This window comes from Hesperophylax consimilis, chromosome 13 (genome assembly GCF_061612785.1).
Source record: "Hesperophylax consimilis isolate HC1 chromosome 13, BYU_Hcon_1.0, whole genome shotgun sequence".
Classification (NCBI taxonomy): domain Eukaryota; kingdom Metazoa; phylum Arthropoda; class Insecta; order Trichoptera; family Limnephilidae; genus Hesperophylax; species Hesperophylax consimilis.
The window spans coordinates 36,989,786-37,008,708 of NC_142848.1; the positions used below are offsets into that span (position 1 = coordinate 36,989,786).

General features: G+C 34.7%; 1 protein-coding gene across 4 annotated transcripts in view; it reads right to left on the reverse strand.

Annotated features, from left to right (window-relative positions):
• Positions 1 to 359: 359 nt before the first annotated feature.
• LOC149418932 (uncharacterized) overlaps positions 360 to 18,923 on the reverse strand; it is an 84,686-nt gene continuing 66,122 nt past the window's right edge. For 3 of the 4 annotated variants that reach the window (XM_089639082.1, XM_089639083.1, XM_089639085.1), the window contains exons 4-7: positions 13,823 to 14,005; positions 10,958 to 11,059; positions 9,999 to 10,179; positions 360 to 650 (exon numbers count right to left, since the gene is read on the reverse strand). In XM_089639082.1, coding sequence (XP_089495208.1) covers positions 641 to 650; positions 9,999 to 10,179; positions 10,958 to 11,059; positions 13,823 to 14,005 — 476 coding nt within the window. In that variant the 3' untranslated portion in view covers positions 360 to 640. The remainder of the gene's footprint in view (positions 651 to 9,998; positions 10,180 to 10,957; positions 11,060 to 13,822; positions 14,006 to 18,923) is intronic. The other variant, XM_089639086.1, reaches the window with a different exon arrangement.

Here is an 18,923-nt window from a genome sequence, read left to right on the forward strand (position 1 = left end):
ACCATAGGATATGATACCTCTTACAAAATGTTTTTTTTTATTTTTTTACAAACACTTTTGAATTATACAAAAACTATGTGATTAATTTATTTTGTGTATCATTAGGCACCTAGGTACCGATTGGTTTTTTAAAATTTTATTTTCATTTTTCACAGTTTTATTTTCCTCTTTAATATCTTGTAATATGGCAGACTAGGCTTGCATTATTCTTCTGCTGTCAATGCAATCCTGCTGGTTTAAAACTAAAATAAAAAATAGATTATACAGAGAACATGGTTTTAAGGAACCTTTGGGTTGTTGAAGAAAACTAGAAATAAGAAAAACTTGAATTTCAGTTCTTTATTAATTAACTTGTTACTTTTTCATGCTTTATATTATTCTTACAATTATAGAAGGAAAACAAGAACACGTGCTTAAATGAAGGACATGAAAAAATTAACACTTGATCGGTGTAATGGTAGTCTTCTTGGGGCAACTTTGGACCTTTACGCAAGTAGCGTTAGTGGTGCTCCTCTTGAGAAAGTTCGCCCTGCAGCGACAGCCCTTGGCGGGGGGCTTGGTCTTGCAGTTAGCGAATGCCGGAGACTCACAGGTCCCGCCCGCGCAGGGGCTGGGGGCACTCACCAGCTCCGAGTTGGGGTCATGGCAGCCTGAAAGAGACATAATATTAGTGAATTACAGTCAATTTACTTTGTTTACACACTGTAAATCTACATCCTTCGAGAAGAACGTTCTTTTCATCACGATGATTCGTTATTAAAGTCAAAAATAAGATGTCCGGGAGTAAGGTGTAATTACTTCGGAAGGTGATTCTGCATGTTTATGAATTTAAAAAACATGGACAATTTTTTTAGAAATTTCAACGTTTTAGGTATTTTTCAGGCAAGTCAGTTGAATTGTTCGTATGAATAAAATAAATATGTTTCAGGAAAAATATTTTTGTACGGAAAAAAATGGAATTTCGAAAAGTAATTTTTTACTTCTACCATCTTGTATAATCACCTCACGAAGTTTGTGCACTTTACCCCCGGACACCATGTATATTAACGTTGGGAGAGTAGCTAAAGGAAAAGCAGAAGAATTTACGAAGTAGTGCAAGGCATTCCTAAACCATTGGAGGGAGTTAATTAGGTTAAATATTAAATATTGTCGTTAGTAGGGGGAAATCTGATGAGGGAAAATATTCAATGGAGATTTTCTTACATTTTTCATAATTATATTTCATATTATATTAACACTTTTTATAATATATTTACATGGACAAGAGTCGGCGGGCCAGTGAATGTGATTTTTATATATTTTTTCTAAGATTAAGTAAATTTTGCACATCAGATCTTCAAAACAAGAGGAAGGTCACTGTCTATATGAGTTTCTAAAAACCACCCCATAAGTTTTCCCATCGTTAAAGCAGAATTTTGACACTTGATTTTGTCAAAATAAGAGGAAAAAATACTGTCTAGATCTGATTTAGAAAAACTCTGTGTAAAGTCCGTCGACGCCGGGACTCTAGCTAGTCTCTAATATTTCTGTATTATTTACCTGTAAAACATTGTGTAATGCGTTTAGCCCTTTTTAGGTTTTGTACGTCGTAAACATAGTGATTTGACTTAAATTCATTAATTATGTCATCACAAAGAAAAAAAAATACCTTCAGAAAAATTATTACCAGCTGTTAAATTTACTTTACGATAATAAACCACCCACTGATAATATTATAAGAAATGCAAATAAGGTGGAAAACGTTAACGATTAAAGTGTTATTAGGATCTTACCTCTTCTTAACTGGTAGGATTAAACTGACCTAATCTATTATAATGTCATATTTTAGTAATCTGTTTTATCTGGTTACCAAAACAATGCTTGTAGTGGCTGGAAAAAGTTTCACACACAACGAATTCAGTAAAATAACATAAGAAGAATAGAAGTCACTCACTAAACAAATACTTGTAGAGGTCACTAGAACCACGGACGAACGACAAAGCCAATATTTCGTCAATAAGATATTGACGAAATCCGTCATCTATGGATGGTCAGTTAACGGTATTTTATGTCGTTTTTTATGCAAAATAACTGACTTACTAATGAATGGGGGTGAGCTAACCAAGCTCTTAGAACTAAAATAAATCGAATACACCATCCATACACTAAATTAATTCATCGGACACGCGATAAATTGATTCCGTTCCAGATTTGAGAAACAAAAGTTGTTATTTATGAGTTATGTATGATTAATGACACCATGAACTTATCAACTCCATTGTTATTGTCAAAAAGTACACACGGACTGCCAATGTTTTGTGGAGTCAAGAACTGTCAGCCAACCCTAAATAATATTTTAATACGGAAACACCGTTTTAAGGATGGCAACCCAAAAACAGAGCTCGCTGCTAATTCGTTACCGACCAACATTCCTGTTTCTCCGGTCTACCTTGGCAGTCGACATTTCTTGATCCCTACTAAATCCTTCTGATATTAATTTCGTGTTATAGTGTAACGTGTTTTCATTAAACTTAAATTATCAACTACATCTTTTTACTTTATCACAACCTACACTATACACATTAATTGGCCGCTATAAAGGTAAGTATAATAGCACCAAATTGGTGACCCTTCGACTCAGAATAATATACCGACTACCGACTTTAGTATTTTAAAATCATTTTGCAACATTCCGTCACTGCCAAGGACCAGAAATGAGAAACAGTGAATCCCGGGCAAGATCGGTAAGTACAATCCAATTAATATCTCTCTTACAAATCATTTTTTTAATATAAATTCAAGTAAATGTCCCGGTAATTTAAGGAAATATACACGTGGTATATTTTCCATTAATCCCCATATTTGTCAATCAATCCCAAGCTTGAAATGTTTTACTATTTTTATGAAAATTAAGTGCGTGTTAAAATTAATTTCAGTGAGAAAGATCCTGAAATCAGGCTGTCAACAACGTGGCTAACCATGGCATCATAATCTTTCGATGAATTACAACCTACCCACTACAACCCACAACGGCCACATCTACTTCCCAGACAATGAAGATGACGCAACAATCCACGTGGACAACCTGCAGTTGAACAAGCCAACCTACCCACATATCTCAAACAAGTAACCTATATCACGATTTCTTATTGCCATATCCCAAAACAATGAATTGTTCAGCATACCTACATAATTATGTTTCAAATGTACATTATTGTAGTAATTATAAGGTTATTGTCCAATAATTGCCAAACCTTACTTTGAGGTAATCAACATTTAAGTTTCGCAGTATTTTGTACTATCAAATTCATATTGTAAACTATATTACCAAATTCATATCATTTTCGTACTATTTCACAATAGCTTACGTGACGCGGTTTGCGTCTTCACTAAAATACAATACAAACGCGAACTCGCTAATAACTTGCTAAGATATCCGGTAGATGGAATAGATTCTTACAAATTATTCTCTAGTTTTTTTTGGATTTTCTATGTCTTGCTTAACGTATTACGTAACATATTATTGGAAATGACCTCATCGGAAGAAACAAACATACCTTCATCGTTTCAAGAACCTGTAACAATTTCACAAGATAAGTTGAACAATATGGAAGACCAACGCGCAGCACATTCGGAAGCAAACGTGCATCATGTATCTGTACGCCTACCAGCTTGCTGGAAAACCAATATAGCCTTGTGGTTTGCCCAGGCAGAAGCACAATTTTCGAATTCCAGAATTAAGGAAGACTTTACCAAATACAATACAATCGTCGCGGCATTGGACTCCGAAACGCTACAATTGGTTAGTGATATAGTAATTGAATCACCGCCTAAAGATAAATATGTACGAATAAAAACTGCATTGATTGAGCGCCTGCAGGATTTGGAGGAAAAACGCCTGACCCGTCTACTCACCGGAATCCAGTTAGAAGACAGAAAACCCACTGGACTCCTACGACATATGGTAGAACTGGCGGAACCAATGCTTAATAAAAGTGCGATAGTGAAGACTCTTTGGCTGCAGCGCTTGCCTCAACACGCCCAAGCAATTCTATCAGCACTCCCCGACAACGATATAGATCAGCTAGCTTCGGCCGCTGATAAAATTTTAGAGGTCTATCAGAAACCTGAATGCAGCGCGGTGGAGGAAAACCACAAACCAGGCCCGTCGCATCCCGAATCAGGATTAAACACCATTCTACAAAATCTACAAGACCAGATTGTTTCTTTAACCCAAGAAGTGAAACAATTTAAATTGTCGAAAAGCAATCAGAACAACGACCAGTCTCACAACTTCCGTGGCCGCAGGTACCAAAGCCCACGTCGAAGAGATTACTCCCAACCAACAACAAGTTCTTCTCGGCAAACTACCGCTTGGAGACCCAGGTCCAGGTCTCGCGGCAAATCTCCTATAAAGAATCTTGGATATTGCCAACCGCATGCAAGGTACGGCGACAAGGCTTACCGGTGCTACAAGCCATGCACATATGCTAGCACGAACGCGGGAAACGCCAACGGAAGCCCACAGTAGGGACGTGTGAACTTCCATACAACAGTTGTCGTCTCTTCATTTACGATTTGGAAACCAGACAGAAATTTCTAGTAGATACGGGGGCAGATGTTTCTGTTATTCCTAGAAATAAGGACCACCGTACGAAATGTATAACTTCTGACAATTTTCCAACAACATTATATGGCGCAAATGGTAAACCTATTAAAACATATGGCACACAAATTACAGAACTCAATTTCGGTCTACGCCGAGCAATGAAGTGGCGCTTCATCGTAGCTGATGTATCGAGAGCTATACTCGGAGCTGATTTCCTCTATCACCACAACCTGACGGTGAATTTAAAGAAAGCAATGTTATTGGATCAATCGACAGGACTACACATCAAAGGCACCACTTTCAAAGGACCTACTTCTGGCATCTCTACAATAGCATCATCACAAAAGTACGGCGATATCTTGAATAAATACCCATGTTTAACTAGACCAAATATGAAAATCCCAGAAATTAGAAAACATTCCGTCACACATTGTATCGAGACCAAAGGACCCCCAGTTACAGAACGTGCCCGCAGACTGGCACCAGCCCTTTTGGAAGCTGCTAAGAAAGAATTTAAATTCTTAATGGAACAAGGAATTTGTAGACCATCTAAAAGTAATTGGGCAAGCCCATTACATATGGTGAGGAAACCCAATGGAGAGTGGAGACCATGCGGTGATTACAGGCGATTAAATGCAAAAACTCTGGCGGACAAATATCCTATTTCGCAACTTCACGACTTTTCGCACAAACTATTGAAAGCACGAATCTTCAGCACTATAGATCTCACTCGAGCGTACCACCAGATACCAGTTGAACCAGAGGATATCCCTAAAACGGCCATAATCACACCATTTGGCCTATTTGAGTTCACATCTATGCAATTCGGCCTCTCAAACGCTGCACAGACCTTTCAACGATTTATGCACGCAGTTACCAGAGACCTTGATTTTTGTTTTGTCTACCTGGACGATATCCTGATAGCCTCAGAAGACGAAGAAGAACACAGGAAACATTTGGATACTCTATTTAAGCGACTCGCCGATAATGGCCTCGTTATAAACGTTTCAAAGTGTAATTTTGGTGTAACAACTGTTAACTTTCTTGGTCACACAATCACTTCAGAGGGAATGACACCGATCAAAGAGAAAGTCAAGGCTATTACCGACTTTCCGCTGCCAAAAACTGCCAACGGATTAAGACGCTTCCTAGGAATGTTGAACTATTATCGCAAGTTCCTCCCAAATTCCATCAACACTCAAGAAAAACTATTTAACTGTATAAAAGGATACAAGAAAAACGACAAGCGTTCACTCATTTGGAACGAGGAGCTGACAGCGGCATTCAATGATTGTAAAAATCAACTCGCGAACGCAGCCCTCCTAGCACACCCAGATCCCAACTCAAGAATTGCCATCATGGTAGATGCCTCTGACATGGCAATTGGAGCTTCTTTACAACAATTTAAAAATAACACTTGGGAACCTCTCGGATTTTTTTCTAAGAAATTTACAACACCGCAGCGAAAATATAGCACATTCGATCGTGAACTAACAGGTGTCTACGAAGCTGTAAAATATTTCCGAAACAACATAGAAGGTCGCACGTTCACTATCTATACTGACCATAAACCTATCACCTTCGCCTTCAATAAAAAACGAGCGTCTAGTTCTCCACGCCAGGAGAGACAACTGGATTTTATTGCGCAGTTTTCTACTGATATAAGGCATATTTCGGGACACCAAAACACAATAGCTGACACTCTATCTCGGGTCGAAGAGATTAACAGTCCTACTATTGATTACAAGGAAATGGGACAAGCGCAGAGTCAAGACGACGAATTAATTAAGGCAAAAGATGACTCCTCCCTATCCTTACGACTAATGGTGATCCCTGGCACAGACGCATCAGTATGGTGCGACATCTCGACAGGTCATGTCAGACCTTTTGTACCACTAGACATGCGAAAAACTGTCATACAGAGCATACATGACGTATGTCATCCAGGCGTTGCAGGAACAACTAACACTATCAAACAACGATTTGTATGGCCAAACATGAAAGCTGACATAAGATACTTCGTGAAACACTGCATCGCTTGTCAGAAAGCAAAAATCTCCAAACATACGGTTGCCCCCCCGGCAACGTATTTATTACCAGAAGATCGCTTCAGCAACATACATATTGACATCGTAGGCCCATTGCCAGCTTGCAACGAGTACCAGTACCTATTAACCATAATAGACAGATTTACCCGCTGGCCCGAGGCAATTCCTTTAAAGGACATTACAGCCGAGACAGTAGCTTCAGCACTGACGAACCACTGGATCGCACGACATGGAGTACCGATAACCTTAACTTCGGACCAGGGTCGTCAATTCGAAAGCCATTTATTTAAAAAGCTTACTCAGAAATTCGGAATTAAACACTTAAGAACCACAGCGTACCATCCCCAAGCGAATGGAATTATAGAACGTTGGCATCGTACTTTAAAAGCATCTCTCATGGCAAGTGGTGAGCAAAACTGGATGGAAACCCTCCCACTTATACTACTTGGCCTGAGATCTACTCTTCGTGAAGAATTGAAATGTTCGCCAGCCGAACTTACTTATGGAAGAACTCTTAAACTTCCCTGCGACTTCTTCACAAGTACTCCACGAGAAGAACCCGATACTTATATCGGACGTCTACAGAGGAAATTTGAATTAATTAAATCAACTCCTACCTCTAATCACAGCTCAAGAAAATTTTTTGTACACTCGGAACTTCCCGTTTCTACGCACGTATTTCTGCGGACCGACAGTGTTAAAAAACCGTTACAAAACCCATACGAGGGACCTTATAAGGTCGAGGAACGAAATGACAAGACCTATGTCATCACCATTAAAGGTAAACCTAAGCGCGTTTCGATAGACCGCCTGAAACCAGCCTTCGTTCCCACCGAGGAAAATGTTCCAGATCATGCATCAATTCCAGACTCACCTGAAGCAAAAACAACAACAAGATCAGGTCGACAAGTCCATTTTCCAAAAAGATACGGTACATACTAATGCATAAAAAAGGCATAATTTTCTTACACATAAATTTTCTGTAACTCATGATAGAAACATTGATTAAGAATCTACTCTTGCTATCGATTTAAAGATTGAATTTCATATAGGTACCTACATTTATTTTTCTTTAAATTACTGTTACATACATAATATTTAAGCGTTCAAGTTCTTGATGAAAACCTGACCTTTCTTATTATAATTACTTTGCAAATTACTACGTTTTTTATCATTTTATAAAAAACCTTATTACGATGAATACTTTCATCCTTTAAAACCATGAAGTGATTCCATGTAATCGCACAAAGTTACCTAGCTAACTTTTCACTTACCATATTATAGTGCAAACTCATATACATATATTTTCTAGGATAATTATGTATTTCGCTATATGCGACAACTTCTGTATAAATCTTGTTTAGAAATAACTTACTACTATATGTGATGACTCTGTTATAAATATAAACGCTTTTAACCATGCTACATCAGATGTAGTGATCATTCATCTGATGTAACATGTCGTTGAGACCTATATGTATTATTCTTTACAGAATTGAACCATTGTCATTTGTTCGTAAGAAAACATAGCCATTTGATAATATTATCTATACAAACACATTCTACGAACATATGACAGTTGTTTTGTTATAATTTTAATTATCTTGTAATCTCAAAGATAAAGATTTAGATTTATGTACTCACAGCCATGCTATTGCTATATGTACTTTTACAAAAACATTTAAATATGTATTTTTTTCTTTTTTTCCATAACACGGATATAAATAATTTTATAATATAGAGACATTAATAGTCGTTTCACTTTGTTCAAAGATTGAAGAAACACTTCTGTTCATACTTTATACATTGATATCATGTTCCTATATTATAAGACAAATTTGTAGTTATTTAAATATGTAATAAATAATATTTAGAATAATCAACTTTAAAATAACTCAATAATTGACAACTCATGCTCCGAACTCTGTTTGTAGATGCATTATTAAAAATATATACAACTGGAAATAGATTCCTACTTTTTATTTTATAATTAACTTATGCTTAATTTCATAACATGCTCCGACAACACTGTTCGTAGATGCATTACCATATAAAAAGGTTTAGATAAGTTAAATAATAACCACTTTTGTCAAATGTTGTAATACCATTTATTGTTTTTAAACATTAAAGTCTTAAATGCACTCTGTTTGCAACTTTTGGTTTTGAAAATAAATACAAAATATAAAACTTGTCGATGCAGTAAATGCTCCAATTATAAATAGAAACAACATATTTTTTAAAAGGATTTAACTTTCGAATAATGTTATTATTAGTTATGTAGGAATTTGTTCATGCCAATGCGTTCACAAACATATAAATGTATTGTTCATAAAGTAACTTCACCATTTAAGATATATCTTTCTGAACGCATAGGCTTATGTTATTTTGCGATGACGTCACGTATTGAATTTGTTTATATTATGTAACTGACGTCATACAATTTGTGTAATATTTTTTTAACCCCTAATTTTTATCTGTATCGTTAACACTGGGGGGAAGGTATGTGGAGTCAAGAACTGTCAGCCAACCCTAAATAATATTTTAATACGGAAACACCGTTTTAAGGATGGCAACCCAAAAACAGAGCTCGCTGCTAATTCGTTACCGACCAACATTCCTGTTTCTCCGGTCTACCTTGGCAGTCGACATTTCTTGATCCCTACTAAATCCTTCTGATATTAATTTCGTGTTATAGTGTAACGTGTTTTCATTAAACTTAAATTATCAACAACATCTTTTTACTTTATCACAACCTACACTATACACATTAATTGGCCGCTATAAAGGTAAGTATAATAGCACCAAAGTTTATTAAAGTTGACATTGTCAATTTTTTTACGTGTACGTAGACTTCTGACGTTTAGGAATGTCATTTATTAATTAGATGCGCCAGTGTTGCCAGCGTGTTTCAGAACCAATATTGATCCGTCCTGGGAAAATCGGTAAAAAATCTTCGTTATTTACGCCTATCGATCCGATATTGTAAATTTATCGATTTCACTGTGCTAGACTCCTTGAACTTGGGTTAACGACAAATAATGAAACCATTTTCATAAGTACTGATAACATTGATATTGCTAGGAAATGCCTCATTAAGACGGGTCAGTGAGGAATCGACATAAACCGAGTAAGTCCAGAGCCTGCGCAAAAAAGTAGAGATCAATAAGGAAACGTCTTGCAGGTCAGTCCATTATGGGACTTCTCTGCGCAGGGTCTGGATCACTCGGCTTATGTCCATTTTATACCGGCCCGAAGAACATAAACTCTGGCCTCTCGGAATCTACAGGGGCAGCCTTTGAAATTCTTTGTAGATTATAAGGTGGTGGGTATACGAATAAATCTAAAGAAATCGTTTGACTTACATTGTGCTGGCTTGATGCACTGCTTTTTGTCGTTTCTGACGTGCCCAGGCAAGCAACGGCACTCCACAGGGCAGCTGTGGGGCTTGGTGCATCTGGCTACTTCTCCAGCGAACACATTGGCACAGAAGGTCACCGCACAGCGCGCACTTATCCACCACCTCGTTTTGGCCGCATTTTGGCGCTGAAATCAACAATAAAATTATATTCGGTTCGATTTCGAATTCGATTCAACTTAAACGGCGTATTTAATAGGAATGTGATGATGTTACTTTGTTGGAATTTTTTTCGTTAATTAATTATTTATAACTAATAATTAATAATATTTATAATTAATAATATTTATAATTTATAATTTTTTTTTTTTAAACTTCCGATTTTGTTGTCCGGGTTAAATCTTCCCCAAAGGAAAAACTAAACCCTTCCACATACTTTTCCACAAATGATCATCTAGTCAAACAACACTATGTAAGTGCATTATATAAGCAAATTAAATACAAAACAATACAAGAACAACACGTCAACTCACCAGAGATCAAATGGGAAAATAATTTACCGACTCCAGATATTTTCATTTCAGAGGGTTCGGCTCGGTAGAACTTCTAACAGGGCCTATAAATCCTACTGATCTCTCAACATAAATATTTAAGAAATCTTTCGTTATTCTACATGTATTCAAAATGACCGACTTTTGCATCTTTATATATAAATTTTTTGATAGATCTAATAGGCCTAAATTTTTAATGAGAGAGATAGGTATAATGCCAGTAGCCGAAATAACGAATGGTAATATTTTTATAGTCTGAGAATGCCAAATTCTTTTTATTTCATTTCCTAAATCTGTGTATTTTTTCATTAACAGATTTTTGAATATTACAGTAATTTGGAATAGCAACATCAATGATATAAGTTATTTTTTTATAATTTTGTCATAATTTATAATTTACTAAGATTATGCTTACGTGGCATTGTAACACATTTTCCTGCTTTGTCTTTAATGTATCTCGTTTTACAGTTGCATGCGTCTGAGGAGTTTGCGTTCACATCTCCATTGCACGGTGCTGCTAAAAAAATAGTTTGGTAATTGTTCATCAAATTAAACATAACAAAAACGACAAAAATTGTTTCCCTATTCCGCCAATGTGTCAAAGGAGATAAAAACAAATTTTACAATGATATTACTTCTTTACCATAAAAGGTTAAAACGGTCAAAAATTGTTTGAATATATCATTATAAATGATTTCAAGCACGGATTTTCAGTATTAAAAATTAAATTAACAAATGGTGGTATTTCAACAAAAGACTGCGAGAACTGTATTCAACAGAAAGAGAAGAAAAACTTGACTCTTAATCCCCCGCATTCCCAATTTCCACCGATTTATAACAAGTTTCTCTTTGACTCTTTAAGTTTTATGTTCCAAATAATACATTTTATTTTTGAAGATAATATTTACAAATTTGTTATGCCGAAACGTTAATTATATGAAATTCCCTCGATTGAAAACAATCGTAAAGAAAGATCCGAAAATTATTAAAAACACACTTTGTTCCGTTATTATTAGGAATGAAAAAATCCACAGCGCATCTTTAAATTAAAAACTCTTGACTTTAATTTCTAAGAAAACTTATTATTTACCATTTTTCATTAAAAAACAAGAAACACCTAAAGAAATAAACATAATTATCCACTCTGTAAAAAATACAGAAAACCACAAATGCAATATGTTATGCACAAACATAGAAAGCAAGACCGATATTATTAAGTACCTAGGCATAACAATAGACCAGCGTTTAAAATGGTCCCCACATATAAATATTCTGAACAACAGAATAAGGAAACTATCATATATATTTAGATGTTTAAGAGATATTTTAAACGAAAAATTACTTAGAACCACATACTTCGCTTTCTGTCAATCAATTATATAATACGGCATTATAGGCTGGGGCGGTACATATAAAAATCAAACTCAAACAATTTACATATCACAAAAACTAATTATAAAAACCATATTAAAAAAACCCTATTCATATTCGTCCGAACTTTTATTCAAACAATTTAAGGTCAGAATATACTACAGAATATACTTCTACCATGCAACATTATAAATTTATAAAAACTATATTCAAAATAAAATTGCACCCTTTAAAAATAACAGAAATCTTAGACAAACGTCAATACTTCCTACTCCTAAATGTAAAAAAACAATAGGACAGTTCAACCATGAATATCTCGGAATTAAATTTTTTAACTCATTACCAGAAAAAATTAGAAACATCAATGCAAATATAAACGAATTCAAAAGCCACCTTAAAACGTATTCCGAACAGTTGAACTGAATTGTATCAAATATAAACCAATGTAACAGCACCCCCATACACACAAGCCCTGCATATTTATGGGGGTATATCAAATACTAATATTATGTAATTAATAACTGTACTATACTGTGTAATTATATTATGTAATTGTTATATTATGTAATTCGTGTATCTTTTTTTTACTAATAAAAAAAAATGCAACTAAAGCATTTGTCGAGATATTTTGGCTCTTTTTCAAACGAGTTGTGTTTTATTAAATATTTTCACCATTTTCGCTTAATTATTATCGTTTTTAATATTAGCGCATTCTCACTAACATTCGTATTTACATATCTCCCTTTCAAACCATCTTTGAACGCTTACTACGAGGCCTAAAAGCAACAGCATTCTCTGGCTTCCTCTTTGGGAGTACTTTTGGTAAGGATTTGCTAATGAAACACAGACTTCACGAATATTTTCGTACAACTAACTGATTGGGCCTTGTTGTTTCCTTATTTTTTGGACTGAAATAAAACAGTTTCTATACGTCTTAATGTAGAACATTTATTTTCATATAAACAAGATGCATAAAAGCACTGAGGTACCAAGAAAAATAACCGAAATTTAATCACTATCGTAAAATCCCATAAGACAAATGATATGTGTCCAGTGATAAATTTCATAAAGGATTCGTCATCGTAAAATGAGTGAAAACAAATAAATATTCATTTTATTAAATAGAGAGTTTACGTCTCTCGAAAATAATAACAACATTACTTTTACCCACATTCATGTGAAACTGGTATCATTGTGAACCTGCGCGCGATACCTCGCGCTACAAATATTTCATTCTCTCTCCAGTGGTCTAGCAGCCAGTTGAGCCCTAAATCTCCTCTAACGTACGCGATCTGTTTTGTTCATAGAATTATTGTAACGTTAGTTTTGTCAATAAAAACAAAATTTAAAATATTCGAATTCTCATTTTTTAACACCGAGAGTAATCACGCAACCTTGGACTCTGCGGATTGGAGAACCACAGAATCATTTAGCCAACAACACATTAAAAATGGCGATAATCACAATCCTAGATAATTTCATTTGTTATTAAGGTACATCCATCTGCTCTACGGTATAAGCAGCTTTTGCTGAAATAGATTTAAATCAGTGAGCAAACAACCACTATTTCTTGCACAATAAGAATATAGCTTTTCCTAGAAGGGCAGAGTCATTTGTTAAAATATAGGACTCTAAAAGGGAGCATTTGTATTGCATAAATGGTTTTTTATGAGTACATAGAAACAGTAGTTTTAAAGTACACAAAACACCAAATTAATGTGTTTTATGTACGTTGATTTCGCAATTCCTGAGAAGTGGTAATTGATTTGCTTTGCAGTTCATAATAATCAAATATAAAAAACGATTCGAAATTCTTTTTTATCTTAAACTCCCTGAATGCAAAAATTTGTTATTTAATTGCCATCGGTCATTATAAAAGCCACTTATTGGTGGATCAATGATCACTCACCACACTCCTCCGCTGCAACGCATTTATTATTGGCGTTCATGAAGAAACCGGCCTTACAGTAACAGCCAGGGAGGCAGACGAGGAAGTAACAAGTTGTCTTGTTCCCGAGATTTCGGCAAGTCTCCGGACAAGGATCCATACAGGTGCTGACTTCTTGGTTTGGCTCGGGACAAACATCAATCCCTGGAAAGAAAGGGGCAATACAATCTTACCCAAATAACCTCAAAGGTTTTTCAACCAAATAACACAAAAATTATGATGTTGGTGACATTATGTAAATGGTCATAAAATTTAAATAATCTAACAAAGAACAGAGTTTAAAGAATTAGAATTTTGAATGATTGTTTTGTGTCATTTATTTAAAAAAAAACGAAGCCGTCAAATAATTACACGAAAAATTTATGAGGTTTACATATTTTTTTACAAAAATTCCTTTTTATTCCAGCACACACTTTGACCGCATACGCATTAAGCTTCAGCTATAAAAGAACGTTCTTTATAGTAACATAGATATTTTTATTTTAAATATAGGAGTAAACAAATTAAATAAAATAAAAGAATAACATATATAAAGAATATATATAATAATAAAAGAAAAAAAATTACTAAATTGTTTGATTGATTGATTGAGTGAGGACTACGAGAAAAAATACATAACAAAACACCAATTGTCCAAACAAAAGATATCGATTTTTAGTTAAACTTAAAAATCGTAAAATCATTTTTCCACGAAAGCTTGTACTCAATTTCGAAAACAACAAATACCAGCATTTTTTGAAATATCATCATTCTAACGGGCACAAACAAAGGACATGGGTTCGAACCAAAGAGATTAGAAGAACTATCTTTGGTTCGAACTCTTGAAGACGTTTTCTCAGGAACTACCCAACCGAATCGAATGAAATTTTATATTCGTACTAAAAATAGTGGTCTGAACATGAATCAGTGTAAAAATCGCCAAAAACCATTATTTTTGGAAATATCATCACTCTAACGGGCACAAACAAAGGAATGGGGTTCGAAAACTTGAAAACGTTTTCTCAGGAACTACGCAACAGAATCGAATGAAATTTTGGAATCATACTAAAAATAGTGATCTAAACATGAATTAGTGTAAAAATCTACAAAAAGCATTATTTTTGTAAATATCACCATTCTAACGGGCACAAACTAAGGACTTGGGTGCGAACTTTTGAAAATGTTTTTACAGGAACTACGCAACCGAATCGAATGAAATTTAGTATTTATACAAAAAATAGTAGTCTGAACATGAATCAGAGATTTAAACTTCAAAAAAAGCTGTTTTGGAAATATAATCATTCTAACGGGCACAAACTAAGGACTTGGGTTCGAACTCATGAAAACGTTTTCTGAGGAACTCAGCAACCGAATCGAATGAAATTTTGTGTTCGTACTAAAAATAGTGGTCTGAACACGAATCAGTGTAAAAATCTCCAAAAACCATCATTTTTTGAAAAATCATCATTCTAACGGGCACAAAAGAAAGACATGGGTTCGAACATTTGAAAACGTTTTCTCGGAAACTACACAACCGAATTGAATGAAATTTTGTGTTCGTACTAAAAATAGTGGTCTGAACACGAATCAGTGTAAAAATCTCCAAAAACCATCATTTTTGGAAATATCATCATTCTAACGGGCACAAACTAAAGACTTGGTTTAGAACTCTTGTAGACGTTTTCTAAGGAACTACGCAACCGAATCGAATGAAATTTAGTATTCATACAAAAAATAGTGGTATGAAAATGAATCAGGGATTTAAACTTCAAAAAAAGCTGTTTTGGAAATAAAATCATTCTAACGGTCACAAACTAAGGACTTGGGTTCGAACTCATGAAAATGTTTTCTCAGGAACTACGCAACCGAATCGAGTGAAATTTTGTATCCGTACTTAAAATAGTGGTCTGAACATGAATGAGAGTTTAAAACTTCAAAAATAAGCTGTTTTGGAAATATCATTATTCCAACGGGAACAAAGTAAGGACTTGGGTTCGAACTCTGGAAAACGTTTTCTCAGGAACTACGCAGCCGAATCGAATGAAATTTTGTATTCGTACGAAAAATAGTGGTCTGAACACGAATCAGTGTAAAAATCTCCAAAAACCATCATTTTTGGAAATATCATCATTCTAACGGGCAAAAACTAAGGACTTGGGTTCGAACTCATGAAGACGTTTTCTCAGGAACTCAGCAATCATATCGAATGAAATTCTTGTTTTGTACTAAAAATAGTTGTCTGAACATTAATCAGTGAATAAATTTCCAAAAACCATCATTTTTGGAAAAATCATCAGTCTAACGGGCACAAATGAAAGACTTGGGTTCGTACATTTGAAAACGTTTTCTCAGGAACAACGCAACCGAATCGAGAAATTATTTTAGATTTGTTCTAATAATAATGGTCTAAATTTAAATCAGTGTCTAAAACTACCAAAACAATATTTTTGGTTATATCATCATTTTAACGGGCACAAATGAAGAACTTGGGTTCGAACATTTGAAAACGTTATCTCTAAGGAACTACGCAACCGAATCGAGTAAAATTTTGGATTGATACATATAATAATGGTCTGATTTAAAATCAGTGTCTTAAACAACAAAAACAACTTTTTTGGAAATATAATCATTTTAAAGGGAACAAATGATAGACTTGGGTTCGAACATTTGAAAACGTTTTCCTGAGAACTACGCAACCGAATCGAATGAATTTGTGTATTCGTACTTAAAAAAGTGGTCTGAATATGAATCAGAGTTTTACACTTGAAAAAGCTGTGTTTGAAATATCATAATTCTTAACGGCACAAACAAAAGACTTGGGTTCGAAAATTTTTGAAGATATCAACATTTTAAAGGGGTCAAATGAAAGACTTGGGTTCGAACATTTGAAAACGTCATCTCAGGAACTACGCAACTGAATTGAATGAAATTTTGTATTCGTACTAAAAATAGTGGTCTTTACATGAATCAGAGTAAAAATCTCCAAATACCATCATTTTTGGTAATATCATCATTCTAACGGGCACAAACTAAGGACTTGGGTTCGAACTCTTGAAGACGTTTTCTCAGGAACTACGCAACGTAATCGAATAAAATTTCGTATTCGTACTTTAAATAGTGGTCTGAACATAAATCAGAGTTTTAAACTTCAAAAATAGCTTTTTTGGAAATATCATCATTTCAACGGGCACAAACTAAGGACTTGGTTTCGAACTCATGAAGACGTTTTCTGAGGAACTCATCAAACCGAATCGAATGAAATATTGTATCCATACTAAAAATAGTGGTCTTAACTTGAATCAGTGTAAAAATCTCCAAAAACCATCATTTTTGGAAATATCATCATTCAAACGCGCACAAATGATAGACTTGGGTTCGAACATTTGAAAACGTATTCTCAGGAACAACGCAATCGAATCGAGTAAAAGTTTGGATTGGTACTAATAATAATGGTATGAGATTGAATCAGTGTCTCAAACTACAAAAACAACATTTTTGAAAATATCATCATTCTAACGGGCACAAACTAAGGACTTGGGTTCGAACTCTTGAAGACGTTTTCTCAGGAACTACGCAACGTAATCGAATAAAATTTCGTATTCGTACTTTAAATAGTGGTCTGAACATAAATCAGAGTTTTAAACTTCAAAAAAAGCTTTTTTGGAAATATCATCATTTCAACGGGCACAAACTAAGGACTTGGTTTCGAACTCATGAAGACGTTTTCTGAGGAACTCATCAAACCGAATCGAATGAAATATTGTATCCATACTAAAAATAGTGGTCTTAACTTGAATCAGTGTAAAAATCTCCAAAAACCATCATTTTTGGAAATATCATCATTCTAACGCGCACAAATGATAGACTTGGGTTCGAACATTTGAAAACGTTTTCTCAGGAACAACGCAATCGAATCGAGTAAAAGTTTGGATTGGTACTAATAATAATGGTATGAGATTGAATCAGTGTCTCAAACTACAAAAACAACATTTTTGAAAATATCATCATTCTAACGGGCACAAACTAAGGACTTGTGTTTGAACTCTCGAAGACGTTTTCTCAGGAACTGCGCAACCGAATTGAATTAAATTTTGTATTCGTACTTAAAATAGTGGTCTTCACATGAATCAGAGTAAGAATCTCCAAAAACCATCATTTTTGGAAATATCATCATTCTAACGCGCACAAATGAAAGACTTGGGTTCGAATATTTGAAAACGTTTTCGCAGGAACTACGCCACCGAATCGAGAAAAAATTTGGATTGGGTTTTATAATAATGGTCTGAATTCGAGACAGTGCCTTTAACTTCAAAAAGGCATTTTTGTAAATATCATCATTCCAACGGGCACAAACGAAAGACTTGGGTTCGAACATTTGAAAACGTTATCTCAGGTACTACGCAACTGAATAAAATAAAATTTTGTATTCGTACTAAAAATAATGGTCTTTACATGGATCAGAGTAAGAATCTCCAAATACCATCATTTTTGGAAATATCATCAGTCTAACGGGCACAAATGAAAGACTTGGGTTCGTACATTTGAAAACGTTTTCTCAGGAACAACGCAACCGAATCGAATGAATTTGTGTATTCGTACTTAAAAAAGTGGTCTGAATATGAATCAGAGTTTTACACTTGAAAAAGCTGTGTGAAAATTTTTGAAGATATCAACAATTTAAAGGGGTCAAATGAAAGACTTGGGTTCGAACATTTAAAAACGTTATATAAGGAACTAGGCAACCGAATCGCGTAAAATTTTCGATTGGTACATATAATAATGGTCTGATTATACATCAGTGTCTTTAACAACAAAAACAACATTTTTGTAAATATCATCATTTTAAAGGGGACAAATGAAAGACTTGGGTTCGAGACAGTGCCTTTAACTTCAAAAAGGCATTTTTGTAAATATCATCATTCCAACGGGCACAAACGAAAGACTCGGGTTCGAACATTTGAAAACGTTATCTCAGGTACTACGCAACTGAATAAAATGAAATTTTGTATTCGTACTAAAAATAGTGGTCTTTACATGAATCAGAGTAAAAATCTCCAAATACCATCATTTTTGGAAATATCAT